Below are 20,348 nucleotides of genomic sequence, written 5' to 3' on the forward strand. Positions count from 1 at the left end.
TTTACGCAGTCGCAATATTCAAGGAAAGTAAACAATAAAGAAAAAACAACTACAGATCCTCCTACCAAAGACAAACATACTGCTAAGCCCAAGACTTATCAAATTCAGAATCCTTACAATTGGATGCCTGCGTATTATTTCGGATTAGGCCCAGTACAGTCTGATTATGTCCCGGCAAGATATGGACAACCATCATCTAAAGTTTATGATTTGAGAGTGAAACCAAAATATTCCGGTTTACCACCTAATATTCAACACAGAAGACCAACTACTGAATATGGATATGGACATACAGAGGAACATGATTACAGACCTATTAATCATGATAGACCTTTTTCTCAAGATGAATCAGACAGTGGTCTATATTCTGGACATCGCATACACCAGCACGATCAAGAACAACTAGGTTACGGAGAAGGATATGGAAATGGTCCATACTATCCATTTCTATACAAATCGGAACCAAGGAGACATTTTGGGCCATTTAACATGATGCGAAGTCCAATTGGTTTAGGCCGCGGCCAAATAAGTAAATATGGACCAGAAAATATTGAAAATCTGGAAGAATATGAACCAGCAAATATACATGAAGATCAATACAACCTCAGAGAGCATTCAGGACACGGTTATGGTCCCTACAGATACATATATCCAGGACCAGGTCCACTTAATGAACATCACCCAACCTGGACCACTTAGTTGACATGGCCCCATCCCGGGCCACATAATTTACATGGCCCCATCCTGGACAAACGGAGCAAGAACAAATTTCTATTAAAAAATCTAAATCAAGTAACCTGACTGTAATCATGAATGTTTCTCAATAAATTGTTAATTTTATTGAATTTATTAAATTTTTTTTCACATACACAATACAAAAATTTATGGTTATTAAACAAACGATTTTTATTTTGTTATAAAAGGTTTAAAGTTTTATGAAAATCATACAGTATAGTAAAAGTGTGAGGAAAGACGACAGAAGCAAATTATGAGAAGTTTTTTTAGCTCCCACCTGCACCGGAAACAAATATATTTTTTCTTGCAACTCTAAAGTTGTGAGACCACTTAAGGGTCGTCTTATATCTTTGAAATAGTTTGCAGCATCCATATCCGTCCCCCCAAAAGCAAGTTTTAAGTGAAATTTCTTTATTATTTTCGAAAAAAATTCACATTATTGTGTCGCAATTTATCTCGAGATATCCTTGGATTGAAGTTGATCTTTCAATCGTGTTAATTGTGCCATGTTTTATAGGACCTGTAACATGGCCCACAACAACATATATGAAGAACTAAATATAACCATGTTAATCAAGATGAAGTTGTTGAACGATTACAATTCACTCTTCGCCTTCTTCCCAGAAGCCTTGAAGAGGTCTGGAATAGTTTCAGACCAGAACCTAGGGAGAACAGTACTTTAGAAAACTTAAAAGATTAAATGATTAAGGAATCATGGACTTAATTTAAAATTATACAGCAGTCACTTAATCTTTAATTTAATAAATAGATTTATTGTAAATTGAAACATTCAAAGTCCAAAAAATGAAAAACTAAGATGAATATAAAGAGACCTGTTTTTTTACGAACAGTTGATGGCATACACTAAATTGATTATGGATTTTGAGAATTTCTAAGATGTTCCAATTAAAAGCTGCAAATAAAAAATAAAAAAAAACCAAACCTGCGCCTCTCCTTGTTGAAGTCAGTTTCCAGCTTAAGTTTATTATTGATCCTCATTACGTTGTGTAGAGTAGGAGAGACAGGGGGCCAGGAGACAGAGATAAACTCATCAATAGTTGGGGTCGGGACACTAAACAATATTTGCAATTAAACTTTAAATTTTTCCAAAATCTATTTATTTGGCTTGTCTACTGATTTTCTGTTGTGCCAACATTTTTAATTATTTCACATCTGATCCCAGGGCAGGTTTTTTTTGGCGCCATTGAGAATATTTCGAAAATTTATTATAAAAGAAAAATCTGCGAAATATTTCATTGTTAAATATTTTTCTAAAAAGAAAAGCCTAAATAAATCAGCATCTAAAAAGCTAAGAGTGATATAAAATTAAAGGGCGCTAGGTTTGAAATGATTATATTGTCTCATTGCTAGGGTTAGTTAGATCCCAATAAACATTAAACATGACGTATAAAAACTGGGTTTGATACGCTAATAAATGTACAGAGTTGGTTAAATAAAAGTTCAATAATGACTTTTGATAATTTCCAAAATGTGTAGTTCTTACGGGCTTATTTAAAATTGGACATTTAGCTTCATTTTGATCGATCTATGTGACGATTTAGAATTTTCCGCTAGTTTTATAATTTATATAAATGACTTACCTAGTCTTGGCAAAGTTAGTTAGAAGAGTTGTATAAACATTCTTAGAGAATTTAGAATCAGAAGACGACATTTCTAGATCTTGTCCCCAAATATGCTGGAAAACATACTGGACGTCGTCTCCGTGAGCCACGCCCATGTCAACCTTGGAGTAAATAAATATAATCTATAATACATGATTGATTGATAAAAGTCACGAAAACTGTCAATTAGTGTTGGCATGTTTAAAATAAATCTGTTTAAAAGTCGTCTTTTATTTTTATCATTTAGTTTTTAGACTCATAATCTAACCTTTTAAACCATTGATTTAAATTTTGGTAAACTTTTTTATGTATTATATACAATCTCTACCAATTATTTCCAACATAAATATACCAAAAAATGTCATGATTTCACCTTTTCGATTACCGCTTTGAGCTTATTTTATCCAAAAAAGTTTTAATCTAATCTTTTTATTTTTAGTAATGACATTTTTTAAAACTTTTTATTTTTGTAAAATTTTTCTAGATTACATTGAAATCTCAAAGATGTACAACACATGCTGTAATATTTGATATATTTCTTTAATAAGCTTTGTAAATATACTCTATTAATTTGTACTACACAATTGGACACAAAATTTAACTTCCACATTTTTTAACACTAATTGTGATTTTTACCTGTTCACCCTGTAGATTTACTACACTGTACTGTCCTCTGTAATCAAAACTGTACTCGTATGCAGGAACAGAGTACTTTGTCAGAATACTGGTAAACCTATAAATAGAAATTATTCATAATGATAAAAAAAATCTACACAGGGAGACCTTGGAATAGAAAGACAACCATTAAACTGAAGTAATAATTTAATAAATGTGGTCCAATGAACATGTAACAACGCAATTGCAAGTACTGTGTAGTAAACTTTCAAGTTAATTGTCAAGCTTTTGCTTTTAAACAATATCAAATACACATATGATTGCTTTGATGTTGTTTATTCCACTAGATCATGAGATTAAAAGGTGCAACCAAGAAGTGTACCTCCTTAGATCAACACTTTTCTTTATTTATTATTTCTAAAGATATTTGTTACTTTATTTATTAATATGTTAATTAAAATGATTATCAGAAGTGACCAACCACACCCAATAGTTTATAAGCTCAACATTCCTGACCCCCCCCTCTTTTTCCACTCCCCCCTTCTCCCTCCTCCCAACCCACCTATGCCCTGACATTATTACATTGTATGGAATGAATGAGTCATCTAAAATGCTAATTAATCAGAACTCGGAATATTGTTTTAATCACAGAGGATAAAATATTTCAAGAGTTACCAGTAGAAACAGGATATACTGTCTTAACCACAGAGAATGAAATATTTCAAAAGTTAACAAGATATATTGTTTTATTTGCAGAAGATTAATATAGCAGAGTTGATAGAAGAACTAGGAACTATTGCTTTATCAACAGAAGATGTGAACAGTCCTGGGGAAATGAACCGTCCGGGGGAAATGATCTGTCCCAGGGAATATGAACTGTCCCGAGGAAAATTAACTGTCCTGCAGGAAATATGGACTGTCCCAAGGGAAATTAACTGTCCCTGGGAATATGAACTGTCCCTAGGGAGATTAACCGTCCCAGTGGATATGAACTGTACTAGGGGAAAGAACCGTCCCAGGGATTATGAACCGTCCCGGGGGAAATGAACCTTCCCGGGGGAAATGAACCTTCCCGGGGGAAATGAACCGTCCCGGGGAAAATGTTCCCGGGGGAAATGAACCTTCCCGGGGATTATGAACCGTCCCAGGGAAAATGAACCGTCCCGGGGAAAATGAACCTTCCCGGGGGAAATGAACCTTCCCGGGGATTATGAACCGTCCCAGGGAAAATGAATCGTCCCGGGAGAAATGAACCGTCCCGGGGGAAATGAACCTTCCTGGGGGAAATGAACCTTCCCGGGGGAAATAAACCTTCCCGGGGGAAATGAACCGTCCTGGGGGAAATGAACCGTCCCGGAGGATATGAACCTGCAGTAGCAAAAAGCGTGTAAACATGATATTCTGTAAACTTGCAGTACGTTGTACATTACAAATGATTTCATGTTCTAAGCATAGACATAATGACATTATTCATTGAAACTGCGTTTCAATTGAATTAGCTTAAATCATGCAACATAATTAAATTACGCTGTAGAATATGGATGGAGATAGATTAACTGCATTGTATCTATTCTCTTTAATCCTTTAAATACGTACCTTAAACTTTAACTGTGCGATAAATATGTAATACAATGGTCTTAATCATGTGATGTTAATAAGATCGTAGGAATTGAATTACGTCAATTCCTGTTAACTTTGTAACTTAAGCTATTGAATAAGGCGGATATAATGGTAACGAGTAGTCCTGGATAAATACGTCTCGGGTAAATTGTTATAGAGTAGGTATTTGCTACAAACCGTCCTGGGGGAATGGAACCATTCTAGGGGAAATGAACCGCCCGGGGGGAAATTAAACGTCCTGGGGGAAATGAACTGTCCTAAGGGAAAAGAACAGTCCAGTGGGAAATGAACTGTCCTAGGGGAAATGAACAGTTCAAGGGGATATGAACCGTCCCATGGGAAATAAACCGTCTGGAGGATATGAACCGTTTGAGGACATGAAGTCACAGTTTTACAAATGTTCTTCCCTCAGGAAATATTTTTCAACCAGAGATGTCAGATGATACAATATAGCAGAGTTCGAGCGACGCAAGAATGTTCTGTAAACATCTCTTGGATATCTACAGTAGTTTCTTTTTGAAAAATGTTGTAAATCCCCTAAAATCTGTGCATTTAACAGTACAGTGTACATGTTATGATTTTTTATACATACCTATCTGTACATCTAGAGAAAAGTAGATCTGTAAGGAAGTTTATATATCTAGGACGGAATTCTTCTTCAACTTCCATATCAACATTAGTGAAATACTTCTTACGGATCTAAAACAAGAATAGTAAACCTGAGGTATATTGGCATGTGTATGGTAAGAAATAAGAGGTATGTAATTTTGTAGAAACGCTCTGCAAATCTGAATTCTTTGGACTCAAAGTTTTTTTATGAACTTTCGTGAAAAAAAAAAATTTGTCATAAAAAAGTAATAAGAATTTTGATGTTTTATATTATGTAAGTGCAGTGTTATTGTACAGTCAAAGTTGCAGTTTACAGGGAATAAAAGTTATTTAGTGTTTTTATTAGAATCGCTGCAGTGCAAGGATTTAAAAGTAACTCTGAAGCATTGATCTTAAACTGAATCTTATGCAGGTCTACGGTTTAATTTAATTCCTCTTAAACATCTTGTGATGGTAATATCCTGCAGGGATGGCATAGATTAAGGAATCAAGCATTTATCCTTAAAGTTTAGAGATGCCCACATTTGATTTCAAGATCAAGTGTTTAAGATTTACAATATTCTTACATAAGTTTCGAACTCATAACAAAAACATGTTCAGAGATAAGGAAATCATTACTTTATTTCCAAATTAAAAACAAATCATACAAAGACGATTTTAGCTTTATACTGGTTATGACTGTGTGTTTTAATAAAATTACCAGTCTTGTCATTGGATACAGTTTGGAGTTGAAGTCGGATAAAACTGGGAGCATTCGGGGCAATTTGTTGTCAACAAAGTTGTCATCATACTAAAACCAGAGTAAAAGTCGTCAGTAAAAACTATAACCAACATTTTATTAAACATGACGAGGACAACAATTCCCAATTTAAATATTTTTAAAAAATCAAAATAATATTTTTTTAATAATATTTTACCCGGCCATTGTTGAATGCGTTTATAGTGAGTCTGTAGAATGCTGCACCCTCGTCTTTAGTTTGTCCAACCATAAATGGAACCTAAAGAAAGACGATATTTGTCCAACCATAAATGGAATCTAAACAAAGACGATATTTGTCCAAACATAAATGGAACCTAAACAAAGACGATAGTTGTCAAACCATAAATGGAACCTAAACAAAGACGATATTTGTCCAACCATAAATGGAATCTAAACAAAGACGATATTTGTCCAAACATAAATGGAACCTAAACAAAGACAAGATTTGTCCAACCATGATTGGAACCTAAACAAAGACGATATTTGTCCAACCATAAACGGAACCTAAATATAGACGATATTTGTCAAACCATAAAAGGAACCTAAACAAAGACGATATTTGTCCAACCATAAATGGAACCTAAACAAAGACGATATTTGTCCAACCATAAATGGAATCTAAACAAAGACGATATTTGTCCAAACATACATGGAACCTAAACAAAGACGATAGTTGTCAAACCATAAATGGAACCTAAACAAAGACAAGATTTGTCCAACCATGATTGGAACCTAAACAAAGACGATATTTGTCCAACCATAAACGGAACCTAAATATAGACGATATTTGTCAAACCATAAAAGGAACCTAAACAAAGACGATATTTGTCCAACCATAAATGGAACCTAAACAAGGCCTATATTTGTCCAACCATAAATGAAACCTAAACAAAGACGATATTTGTCAAACCATGATTGGAACCTAAACAAAGACGATATTTGTCAAACCATGATTGGAACCTAAACAAAGACGATAGTTGTCAAGCCATAATTGGAACCTAAACAAAGACGACATAAGTTAAAAGCTAAATAAGATTTGAAGACACCTAAAACGATTAATAAATCTTTTAATGGGTTGGACTCGGAAAGATAACTAAAAGTTATGAAAATTCACTTTTGCATTTTGCTTTTGGCACTATAATAATATGTTTAAAAAGAAACTCAAACATGCACCTTCCATACAATTTGAGAAATTATGCTGAATTTACTTCAAGGAATTGAATATAAAATCTAAATTTAATTTATAGACAGAAAAGTTAAATTACACTGCAAAAGATCAAAAAAGAAAATATTAAAAAGTAACCTTTGCGAACTTTCCACTGGCAAGGAGATTTTCTGGTTTATCTGGTAGTACAACACCATCCACGCTAGGGGCAAACCAACGGGGGAATGACCAAAACATCTAGAAAAAACATATTCTTTGATTAGTTTTCTATAATTTATTTTTAATATTTTAATCTTTAACTATCATCAAAGATCTAGAGATTAGAAAAATATATTTTTTGGCAATTAATCAGTTATTTCAATGAAATTAGTTTTAAAAAGATTATTTCTTATTTTAATCAATAAAATTTTATTTTGGAAATCAAAGAAAAGATATATATTGGCATTTCAAAATTTATTTTTTTTGATAAAGTTGGTTTCTGTTTAGAGCCCACGAAGCTTAAAATAAAACTTACAAACATATCCTGGCTTATTTTGATAATCTCCTGTTGGGTCAACTTGTTCAAACATCTTAGAATAGTCTCACCACTCTCTGTATCACATTCCAACCTAGAAACAATGTTTACATCAAGTTTATAACAATTGTTAATTGATAGTCAAATCACATATTTGATTTTTTATTTAACTTTCTTGCTTTAACTTTTTCAATGTGTTTTTATTATGACTATTATTTGTTACTATTTATTATATTTATTTATTTTTCCTTTTAAAGAACATTTTGAATTTTAGAAAAAGAACTATTACAGAAAACAACAATTACAGACCTGCAAACAATGAGACTTAAATAATAACCTGAAAAATGAGGTAAATGGATTGGTAAGATAACAAAGAAAATGAGAAAAAATGTCTCATCCTTGATGGATATCACTGATATTTCAGGCTTACCTTGAAGCCAGTTCTAGAGCTGCTTCCTCGGGGTTTGATTGAATAAATTGATCACAGAGGGCATTACCAGACATAGCTATTGCTCCAGAAAACAAACCCTGATCAATAACAGTCATCAGCTTTATACAATACGGAAAGTTTAATTTCTGTTTTTCACATATAACTGAAAATATTTAACTTTTAAGGAAATACCAAAATCACATTAAAACGTTAATTCTGAGGTATAAAAACTTAAAGCCATGCATTTTTAACGTGTAGAAATGTACTTAATTCAAGTATGAATTAAAATTTATGGGAAGCTTAACATGCATATTAACAATCATATTGCATACATGCCAACCTTCATAAGATAATTGTTTTAAAAAGTTCAGATTTTCAAGAAAGTTCACTAAAAGTGAAAACAAAATATATACAAATTGGCTAAAACTGTTTAACAAGAGATTTTAAAACCTGTAGAAAATTAATTGAAAACTAAAAAATATAATTCTATTTTATTTTATTATACTTAAAATTTTTTAAATTACCAATGATCTGCAAATTTCTGAGATAGTATATAGTTTTAAAAATAATGTTCAGAGTTTCGAGCATATGTTCATAGTTTCGAGCATAATGTTAATAGCTTTGAGAATAATGTTCATAGTTTCGAGCATATTGATCTTCAAATTTCTGAGATATTATATTCTGTTCATAGTTTTGAACATAATGTTTATAGTTTCGAGCATAACGTTCATAGTTTCGAGCATAATTTGCATAGTTTTGCATAATATTAATAGTTTCGAGCATAAAGTTAATAGTATCGAGCAAAATGTTCATAGTTTTGAACATGATATTCATAGTTTTGAACATAATGCTTATAGTTTTGAACATAATGTTCATAGTTTTGAACGTAATGTTCATAATTTCGAGCATAATGTTCATAGTTTCGAGCATAATGTTCATAGTTTCGAGCTTAATGTTCATAGTTTTTAACATAATGTTCATAGTTTTGAATAGAATGTTAATTGTTTTGAACATAATGTTTATAGTTTCGAGCATAATGTTCATAGTTTCGAACATAAAATTAGTGTAATCTAGAAATTAATTCAGAAATTCCATATTGATTTCAACACTTTCACAAAAAACTAAATTTTTTTGTAAGATTTTCCAGACCTGGGCTAGAGGAGACATTGCCATTATAGTGATTGAAGCTGCTCCACTGTCCTCTCCGAACAATGTTATTTTCTCCGGGTTCCCTCCAAACCTGTCAATATTATCCTTCACCCACTTCAACGCCATTATTTGATCCTTCACTCCTTGGTTTCCTGAAATATAATCTTAGTAATTAAAAAAAATGTAAAAAGGGGACAATGGGTCTAAATCTATACCCCCCCCCCCCTTCACTTTCTATGTATCTATTTCTTTGATATTTTTCAATAAATTGAGTTTTCACCACTAACAGCAATTTACTAATCCCTATATCTTTGCATACTGTAAACCTTTAATATTTCAATCTTAGATTCTTGACAGAATTAATATATTTTGAAATATCTAAGTTCTGTAACATTTCGTTGCAAAGATATAGAAATCAGAAAATTCGCGTTTGTGGAAATGAATTCCTTTGTAAATTCCATGTGAAATCTAAATCATTAATAATAAAAACAAACAATAAAAGAAGGTTGGATTTTATTTTTATTTCAATCAAAATGAATCTCAAAAACATGGAATTTTACTACAAAAAAGAGACAACTTTGTTGCCAATTCTATAGGGCAATTTTGTCACACGTTACTTTTTTGACAGGCAAACTTTTCTTTTAAAATCTTAAAACTAAAAATATCTCAGACCTGAAGCAGCTTTGTCAGCTGTAGTTAAGAAACCCATTGGTCCCAACCTAGAAAATATGAAAAAATAATAATAATGATAATAATTCTCATCGAAAAAATAAGAAAAGAACTGGCGAAGAAATATATCACAGAAATGCCTTTCAAATTCAAAATGTTTGATAATTTTACTTATATAAAATCAATTAATTAATAAAAACCTGTAATTGAAAGTAACAACGACGACATCTTTCTCAATGAGGGTTTCAGGTCCAAAGTACAAGCTCGACCCTCCTCCCATAACAAATGAACCTCCATGGAAGTAAACCATTACAGCTCTCTTCTTAGAGTCAAGCTTAGGAGTGTACACGTTCAACCTACAGTACAGTACAGTACAGAACAGTTCAGTACATTATAGTACAGTACAGTACAATACAATACAGTACAGTACAGTACAGTACAGTTCAGTACAGTACAGTACAGTACAGTACAGTACAGTACAGTACAGTACAGTTCAGTACAGTAAATTTCAGTACAGAATAGTACAGTACAGTACAGTGCAGTACAGTTCAGCACAGTACAGCACAGTTCAGTACATTAAAGTACAGTACAGAGCATTAAATTACAGTACAGTACAGCACAGTACAGTACAGTACAGCACAGTACAGTACAGTACAGTACAGCACAGTACAGTACAGTACAGTGAAGAAAAGCAAAGTCCAAAATAGTACGGTATTGTGCAGTACAGTATATAATACAGTAAATTTTTTAATCAATTGAAAACATATTCAGATATCTTAATTAAAACTTGTTTCACCACTTAGGAAATACAGAGTATTCACAAAGGATGAGACTATAAAGTGTAAATAAGAACTGAAACTCTTAAAAAATATTACGATCCCAATGCATTGTTAGATTAGAAATTAGATTAGAAAGTATTTTTCCTTGAGTATAGTGTTTTACTGGTTTATTTAATGTTGCAGGAAATCATGACTCTATAAGAAAACAGTCAATATAAATTCCGCACAGTTGTCTCTTTCAAGTCTCATTCCTTGTGGGTGACCCTGTATACATCTTATTCCTTGTGGGTGACCCTGTATACATCTTATTCCTTGTGGGTGACCCTGTATACATCTCATTCCTTGAAGGTGACCCTGTATACATCTTATTATTTTAAATCTAAAACTTTGTATTCAAATTAAATCTTTGTTATCATTTTAAATCTAGACGGAATTGACGCCAACTAACATAATTTTAATTCAGGTTTGCATTTCTTTCTTGAATTAGGAATTTAATTAATTTCTGGCATGTATTGTAATGTAACTGTAACCAGTCACTGATGGGCAATGGGTCCGTTTTTTTTAAATATTAAAGATTTTTGACTTTTAAGAGGTTCTGTAAAAATCTGAAAAAAATTATTTCCAAATTGTTGTTTTCCTTACTCTTTACACTATGTCAAATTTTTGGTTAGTTTTTAACGGAAGCAGTTTAAGAAATACAATTTTGAAATTTTTTATCTTATCTTTAAGAAATATAGTATTTTTTGGTGCCTTATTATAGTCCAAAAACCTTAAAAGTCGTAGAAGAATGACTTCTAACTATGACTTAGGATTAACGGGTTCCTTTCTTGTTGTACTAAGATATAATTTAATATTTTACAGCTATTCAGCACCTTTTAATACTAATCATATTTATATATTCAGCACCTTTCAATACTAATCATATTTAGATATTCAACACCTTTCAATACTAATCATATTTAGATATTCAGCACCTATCAATACTAATCATATTTAGATATTCAGAGTTAACTGCAAAAAATTTTCATACCTATTAATTTGCATGATTGTAAATAAAAGAATCATGATTCCAGGAAATATAAATCATCTCACATATAAAGGGGTGAACATACAGATTGAGACTGCAAAGACGACTGCACGAATTTCATTCAATTTTTTTTATTTTTATTATAAATTCCTTTTTTCCTTTTTCATAATAAAATTTAATATTATTCAGAAGTAAGTATTGTAAAATTTATAGTTAGTGTAGTAAAATTATTTGCTTTTTAACAACTTCAAAAAACGCTGAACAATTGATTTTTCAAAGTTTTGTGCATCTCGCTGTATAATAAAAACAAGTTTTCAAAGATAAATGCAAAATTAAATTAGTCCAAAGATATTCTAGCATATGCTAGATGAGACAGCAGAAAGAAAATCTTTGTATTAAATTGTATGTATTTTCCATTGCAGGTCTTATTTTTATATCTTTGCAACCAAATGTCGTAGACCTTAGAGACTTCAAATCTTCCCAGATCAAGTCCTAAAACCACCTTTAAGTAAATCATGTTTCCCTTTAATTCTATTTTAATTCAATATAATCTTAATACAGAGGTTTTCCTCCTTTATTTGTCGTACAGATTGAAAAACACTATTCTTTGATCTCTTATACTAGTTGGTTAATTAAAGGGACTGTAAGCGAAATTTCAAGAGTCCTTCCATTTAAAAAGGGAAATTCCGGATTTACAACGGTACCCAGTTAGTCCTTCGGCTTACCAAGGATAACAGGCTTTTCCTTTTATTTTATACAGCAACGTTTTTAATTGAGTTTCCTCTGTAAATGGAAGGTCACTTATAATTACGCTAACTGTTCCTTTAATCTAACAAGGTAGGTATTAGGTATGAATTTATTTCACTTGAATATACATCGATAGACGCTTTATACAGTATGGGTTATCTAAATGTCCGATTTACCGAGATCTCCAAATCTGTAAACCTGAGAGGTATTTGAATATGTAAACAAATATCAAAACACGTTGTTGTTGACGAGGAATATTCGATAGAACAATTTTAAAACTGGATTGAAATGTTCAGGGTTTTCCACGAAAAATATAACCTTAATGACGACCTGGAATCATCTTTGATTGTTTTGTTTATAAAAAGTTTTATAAACAAAAAGAAAAACCTTTCTTTAACCACAATTTTATGGGAAAAATTCAATAATTTGTTTTCTGTTCCATAGAGATATTTAGCCTTTGCCACAACCCAAACCCAAATGTTCTAATCCCCATTTTTTTGCTAACAAATGGTGTCAACCTTAAATACTTCAAACTTAGATTATTTGATCTGACAGAATTCATAGTTTAAAATATCTAATGTCAACGATATTGGATTGCAATGATAAAGATTTTAGAAAATCTGTAGCCTTCGTTGTGTGAAGCATCAAGAAGGGTTAAGAGAATTGATACAGAAAAGATTAAAACTTTTAAATGTCCTCTTATTAACAAATAACAAAAAAAATGACTTACGTGAGACAGTTTTCATCTCCGACTGGTTGTCCTTGTCCTATATCAAACTGAGGACAAATATGACCGTCCTCAACAGCATCAATAATACCCCAGTAGTCAAACTCAACAGGGTCCTAGAATATCATTTTTTTAGTTTTTATATCTTTTTAAAACTAATAAGTCTGTCAGTTAGGGTTGTTAAATCTGTATGACTATTGAATTGATAGTTAAAGTTAGTTAGGGTTGTTAAATCTGTATGACTATTGAATTGATAGTTATTAATCTATGAAGACGGAAACTTTGCGAATATACAAGCACACGTGAATTACAACGTGCGTAGATTTGTGCACGCACAGAATTATGTTGAACTGCACACTGCGCTCGTGCACATTTCTGCATCTGGATCAATTTAAGAAGAGGGGGGGGGGGTTAAGCCGCCTGCAAAACTGCATTTTTAATAATTATGAAATTAAGTTTTTATGGTCCCAGAATGCTTTAAATTCAAAGCAATATTTATTCTGTGCATTAAAGTGTCTGAATAAATATAGAAAAGATTACAATTATTTACGGTATATTTTAGAACATATCCTGATAAGAGGTTTCAATATAATTACTTGTTATCTCAAAAAAGGACACTTTTGTAATAAATAGTTTGATTGCAAATTGCAAAAAAAATTCTATTTTTTTATATAACTTAAAGAATGCGTTTTTATTAATAACAAGTTAATGCATTCCTTACGTGGTCCTTTAAAAATACTTTATCCTATATTTGAATCTCCAAGCCTATATATTAATTGTTGGCAACTTGAAATATTTTACCAGTTATCTTTGGACACCCTGTAGCTGGAATATATAGTACACCCTGTAAATATATTATGAAACGCCCTGTAGTTTGTACTGACTACATATTGTTACCCCAACATTATACGTGCAATTTATTTTGCATAGGGTTCAATTATTAAGGAGCTGAATTACAATATTTGTACTGCAATGCAGAAAAAAATCCGATTTACCATAGCTTAGTGTAATCAAGAATAAATAAGGTATATATTAAGGTTTAACGAGTACCTTAGTGAATCGGCATGCCACCCTAAAAATGAAGAGTCATTTGAAATTACTTCAACAGTCCCAAATTTAACAACAGGAGATTTGAACGTGCGAGGGCGGAATTAGGTGTCCAGCTGTGCCCTGCTTTCAGTTGCATAAATTCAGGCATATACAGCTCATACTGCATACTGCATACTGCATATATCAAGATACTTTAAAGGAGAGAGGGTGGGGCAGGGGGGTGGAATCTACCTTTATTTACCTTTATCTACCTTTGTCTTGCAGTTCTTTGATTTGACCTCCCTCACTTTCACTTTAAAACTAGGAAACAGTTTTGTTTTTAGTTTTAGTTGTTCTGACTGGGGATGCGGAACTCTCAAAAAAATTTTGAATGAGATCTTGCAACCTCTGGATCACTGTGAAATGTGGGGGGTTATACACAGATATCGCTAAAACCTGTAAAACTATGTTGCATAAACCAGTTAAACTGTGCTGCATAAACCTGTAAAACTATGTTGCATAAACCAGTTAAACTGTGCTGCATAAACCTGTAAAACTATGTTGCATAAACCAGTAAAACTGTGCTGCATAAACCTGTAAAACTGTGTTGCATAAACCAGTTAAACTGTGCTGCATAAACCTGTAAAACTATGTTGCATAAACCAGTAAAACTGTGCTGCATAAACCTGTAAAACTATGTTGCATAAACCAGTTAAACTGTGCTGCATAAACCTGTAAAACTATGTTGCATAAACCAGTTAAACTGTGCTGCATAAACCTGTAAAACTATGTTGCATAAACCAGTTAAACTGTGCTGCATAAAAAGAATTGAAAACAAGGCTTGCAACATTGTAATTGTAAAGTCTAAATAAACGTATTTTTAGAAGAAAAAGTATTGTTTGGCGGTCAATAACATTTTCTAGCCGCAGCGCTCAACCCCCTAGCCCATAATAGCCGCAGCGCTCGGCCCTCATTGCAGCCTTATGGGGCCTTAGAAGGCCTAACCTAACCTATGAGAAGTTGCGCTTAAGAAATTGCACATTTGGGAAGTTGCCGCTTAGGAAATTGTCACTTGGAAAGTCGCCCTTAAGAAAATGTCATTCGGAAAAAAACCTAACACTGTATGACACATTGAAGAACATTGTCAGAATTAAACACTTTCCAATCAATATTTTCCACATTATTGATCAGATAAAGATATAATAGTCCATGTTGTGAATCAGTCATGTTCTTCGTTTTAAATAGAGGTCACTTAGAATTTTTAAACGATTGTCCCTTTGAAGTCTTCTTTTTCTAGGAGAACCCTGACAGCTTAATCCCTAAACCCGTATTATTGTCTGAACAGGTTATGATGCAATATTACCCGGAAGCTAGGGCTGGCAGATATATCTTGACCTATATGTCTTAAACAGGGTGTCTGAAAAATATCTTTTAACAAAAATATTTTTTCAATAAGTATTTAGCATTACCTTTTCTTTTATGTTCAGAACAATTTTTAAATTATTTTGATAACCCTAAATTTAAAACATTTTTTGGTACACCCTGTTAATCAAGTTTAATTGCGCTTAATGTCATCTTAATGTCAACAAACTTTAAAACGAGATTTTCCATCTATTAATTAATTGTATTTTGTATTCTATATATTTCAGGATATTTCTGGATATTTCATTTTCAAGATGTAATCACATTGTGTGAAATGTTTACTCTAGGACTAGATATCAATCAAAACAATCCAATTAAACGATTTATAAAAATCATTCATTAAATTGTCATTTTTTCGTTTTGTTTATATACCTCCCAGAAACTGCAGAACACTTTATCGTAAATAAGGTATATGGAGGTTTCATTTATAGCTAGCATCCCATATCATATTGTATTATCTCCAAGCTTTATTGCCAAATTACGCACACACTACTTAAAAAACTTGTATTTTTTGCATGCAAATTTTCACAAGAGCCTCATGATAATATTTACAAATAATTCATCCTTTTAAAATTTTCTGATTAGCTCCAAAAATCGCAATTTAGAGCCAGACACAATTCAATATGATGTGTGACACCCTGTAGTTAATATGTATGCCCCACTGCAAAAAACAGAACATGGCTTATGGCTAATTTTCTCGAATCATTTTTTATAAGATTTATTAATTTTAAACCCCATCATATGTCCTGGTTAACAATTTTTTCTGAAGTATATCTTTATCTTCAAAAGTCAAACAATTCTACTTTCAAATCAATCTAGGAATTCAGTGAGGTGGTTCTGCTATAGTCAAAATGTGTGACAAACCGGTCATAGGATTTATATTAGTTATGATTAGAAGATAGAAGATACATAATAAAGTAAATTTCAAGAAACCAACCAAATAATCTGAAGTTAATCCTTAATATATAAAATATTTACCTTGAATCTGAGTTCCTTTACTGGTGGTTTAGCGTAGGGAACTCCTCTGTAAGCGTAATAGTATTCTCCAAAATCCAAATCTATATTATATATAATATAAATAAAGTATGTTGTGAAAAGTTGCATCAAATTTCAAGACTGTGTCGACTGTGTTGTTTTTCTAGCTCTGCAAGTGCTTAATTTTGATGATTTCCTCCCATTGTGCGTGCAGAAGAAATTTGCAAGTCAAAATTCTAGAGAAGTCACAATTAAAAATAATGAATTTTTATAAGTTAAAGATGGAAATCTGTATTTTTATAAGTTAAAGATGGAAATCTGAATTTTTATAAGTTAAAGATGGAAATCTGAATGTTTATAATTTAAAGATGGAAATCTGTATTTTTATGAGTTAAAGATGGAAATCTGAATATTTATAAGTTAAAGACGGAAATCTGAATTTTGTTCAGACAAAGCTATTAAGAGCATATCGTTGTTAATCGGACATTCCCTTAAATTTGTCTACGATCCCTCTGATTTAAAAATACCCCTGGTTTACCTACTCGTTCTCCTCTCAGCCGGCCTTTATTTAGAACCACCAACGTGTCATCTCCCTTAAAAAAACATTTTAATAATTGATTAATTTTTTAGATATTTTTTTAATATTTTTTTTTTACCTGCGCAATACCAAGAAGTAATGCTAACACAATTCCCTTCATCTTTAATCCTGATCCGAACCTAGACATTTCATTTATCATTTTTCATTTCGTTAAAGTGATGAAATAATCCTGATCCGACCCTAGACATTTCATTTATCATTTTTCATTTAGTTAAAGTGATGAAATAATCCTGATCCGACCCTAGACATTTCATTTATCATTTTTAATTTAGTTAAAGTGATGAAATAATCCTGATCCGACCCTAGACATTTCATTTATCATTTTTAATTTCGTTAAAGTGATGAAATAATCCTGATCCGACCCTAGACATTTCATTTTTCATTTTTCATTTGGTTAAAGTGATAAAATAATCCTGATCCGACCCTAGACATTTCATTTATCATTTTTCATTTCGTTAAAGTGATAAAATAATCCTGAGATAAGATTAATAAATAACAAGAAGTAGTTGAACTACATGAGATATGTTTCGGATAAACTACTAATCTTGTGCGGTCAGCTAAAAGGGGTTCAATTTAGTCTACTTAGACCATTGATTAGACGAACCCAGGCAATCATTGATTTCTCCATTGATTTGTTTGATCAGTTGTTTTTTGATTCAGTTTATAATTAATTAAATAATAATGACGCATCAACTATTATTAGTTCATTGATTTCTTTTGAAACCAATAATGCCGATATACGTTTGATTATATATATTGATAACAATACTTTCTGCGTATGTTCTAATTTGATTTAAGAATCCCAATTTAATGATTAATTTGATCCATTTTTTTACACGTCATTAATGATCCATTATTAATTTCCGGAAATAAATTTCAGGAAAATGGCCAAACTCCAGTCTAATAAACAATATTATTGAGATGAAATAAAATTTGTGTTTACTAACAGAAAAGTTTTGAATTATGTAAGCGTGACCGCATGGATTTCTAGTTCAATGAACTTGATTAAAATCAACGAATATATTGAGATATGAATTCAAGTATTCTGAAATAAGAATGCTTATTTTTGTCTTCTTATAATTTTTTTCTGCTAGCTGTTTTCCATTTTTTTATTAAAGTGTAATTTTAAGTGACCCTTCATGCAAATTTCACCCTTGAAATCTTAATCTGATCAATAATTTGGAATTTGTCTAGGCTTAAAAGAGTTTAATTTTGATAATTCCTTTATGTTTTCCTGCTGCAGTCTAAATGCGCAAGTCATTTTTGTAGACATCCCACAGTTAAAAATCATAAACATTGATATCTAATTTTGATTTGACCAGACACCGCTTTTAAAGGTAGAGTTGTGAATCGGGCATTATACCATCTTTTCATGGAGGCCGGAGAGTTGCTTTAAATTGCGCTTATAGTCCCTTTAACTCTCTCACAGGCTTGCATTTCGGTTTTATTTAAAAGAAATCCCCTCCTCCTTCCTACCTCCTACCTCCTCAATTTCCTTCCTCCTACCTCCTCTCCTTCCTTCCTCCTACCTCCTCTCCTTCCTTCCTTCTACATCCTCAATTTCCTTCCTCCTACCTCCTCTCCTTCCTTCCTTCCTCCTCCTCTCCTTCCTCTTACCTCCTACCTTCGCTCATTTTCGAACATGTTTCCTTTTCACACTCAATAATTAAAGAAATTGACAAGATAAGGAGAGGGCAGTTAAAAACGTATTATTTTAGAACAATGAGCAGATGATTTAACACAATAATTGATTTAAATCTAGTTTCTTATACGTATTAAGCAATCAAATGTAGTTTAAGTCTTTTTTCTTCCATATTCAAGTAAGGATTTTATTACAACTGATATATCAGGTTCAGAGCAGTTCACACATTGAAAATTCTGAGCATAATTTAAAAAAAAAAGAAAACAACGATATTTCCACTTTTTTGTGGTAATTGGTCTGCAATATTCTCAATTTTTGTTTGCATGTATACAGTCCTGCGTTTCCCCTGAACAACCCTTCTTAATGGTAAATTGTGCAATTTAGGATTCAACTAACTAACCTTGGCTTGGGATTGAGAAGCTATGTCGTTGATAGAAATAAATCTAGTATTTGTGGGATGGTGAGAAGGTGTTAAATTGAAGAAAATAAGCCGGAAACTGAGAAATCTCTGGTAGTGCCGAATCTGCCAGGTGAGACCAGTGTTTGTGTATACACGGAGACACACGTATCTCAGGTATACATGGAGAAGGAGGAACCATCCATACGTATCCTGAACCTGGAGCAGACACGTAGATTCAACTTTAAACCTTTACATACGTAATCATTACGTATTCAAGCACTTCAAGAACAAGAGAAAAACGATTATTTCACGCAGATTTAACGGTTCGGTCTTTCAGCCATCAAACATTGTCTTTTGATCACAATTTGACAAATCAAACTTAAATATTTCTTTCTTATACTTTTACGTCGGTGGATGGACTTTCCATGAAAAAGTATAAAAAGACAAGTATAGACTAAACGAGATTGAATTCCTATTGAAAAAACGAATGTAATAGCCCTGTGTCCGAATTTAATGAATTTAAGACCCGTCTCAAATCCCAAAAAACCGTTTTCAATTCAGCGCGGCTTAAATCTTGAAAAATTGAATACAATTTTAAGTAGAACGGCCCACCATATTTGAGCCGCGGCTCAAATTCTTTAAAATCGGCACAATTATGTTTCTGTAATTAGATTTAAACCTTAGTTTATGCAATGTTTTTTTTTCTTCTTTTTTTGCTTAAAGTAAGACATGTAGACATAGGATATTAAATATTACATATATTCATATATCAATTAATTACCTCACAAACTAATAGATCCACCCATTAACTACACTCAATAAAAAATATTCCCTTCACCCCCTCGATCCAATCCAACCCCCCAACCTCCACCACACCACGAAATAAACACACCTTATAATATATCCAATCCAACCCCCCTCACCAAATAATATCTCCTACTCACTAAAGAATATATCCTTCAACCCCCCTTACTAAATAATATATCCGTCAACCCCCTATACTAAAGAATATATACTTCAACCACCCTCACTAAAGAATATATTCTTCAACCCCCCTTACTAAAGAATATATTAACTTAAACACATTTTAACAAAGAATTTCTGACACTTTAAT

General features: G+C 32.1%; 1 protein-coding gene across 2 annotated transcripts; it reads right to left on the bottom strand.

Moving 5' to 3' along the window:
* Positions 1 to 836: 836 nt before the first annotated feature.
* LOC111702273 (para-nitrobenzyl esterase) lies at positions 837 to 19,397 on the bottom strand. Of its 2 annotated transcripts, XM_023473912.1 has the most exons (18): positions 19,235 to 19,397; positions 17,251 to 17,311; positions 17,133 to 17,187; positions 16,598 to 16,677; positions 13,172 to 13,284; positions 10,089 to 10,244; positions 9,892 to 9,938; positions 9,220 to 9,371; positions 8,071 to 8,168; positions 7,641 to 7,734; positions 7,265 to 7,363; positions 6,119 to 6,199; positions 5,902 to 5,991; positions 5,185 to 5,291; positions 2,994 to 3,090; positions 2,337 to 2,479; positions 1,679 to 1,807; positions 837 to 1,397 (listed from the first exon to the last, which is right to left on the bottom strand). In XM_023473912.1, exons 2-18 carry the CDS (start codon positions 17,290 to 17,292, stop codon positions 1,331 to 1,333), a joined length of 1,650 nt encoding a protein of 549 aa, XP_023329680.1. In that variant the 5' UTR covers positions 17,293 to 17,311; positions 19,235 to 19,397; the 3' UTR covers positions 837 to 1,330. The 2 variants fall into 2 exon arrangements, with proteins under 2 accessions (XP_023329680.1, XP_023329690.1); XM_023473922.1 differs by lacking the exons at positions 16,598 to 16,677; positions 17,133 to 17,187; positions 17,251 to 17,311; positions 19,235 to 19,397 and adding exons at positions 14,470 to 14,572; positions 15,311 to 15,482.
* Between the last annotated feature and the right edge of the window lie 951 nt (positions 19,398 to 20,348).

The sequence above is a fragment of the Eurytemora carolleeae genome, unplaced genomic scaffold, assembly GCF_000591075.1.
Source record: "Eurytemora carolleeae unplaced genomic scaffold, Eaff_2.0 scaffold23, whole genome shotgun sequence".
NCBI classification, from domain to species: domain Eukaryota; kingdom Metazoa; phylum Arthropoda; class Copepoda; order Calanoida; family Temoridae; genus Eurytemora; species Eurytemora carolleeae.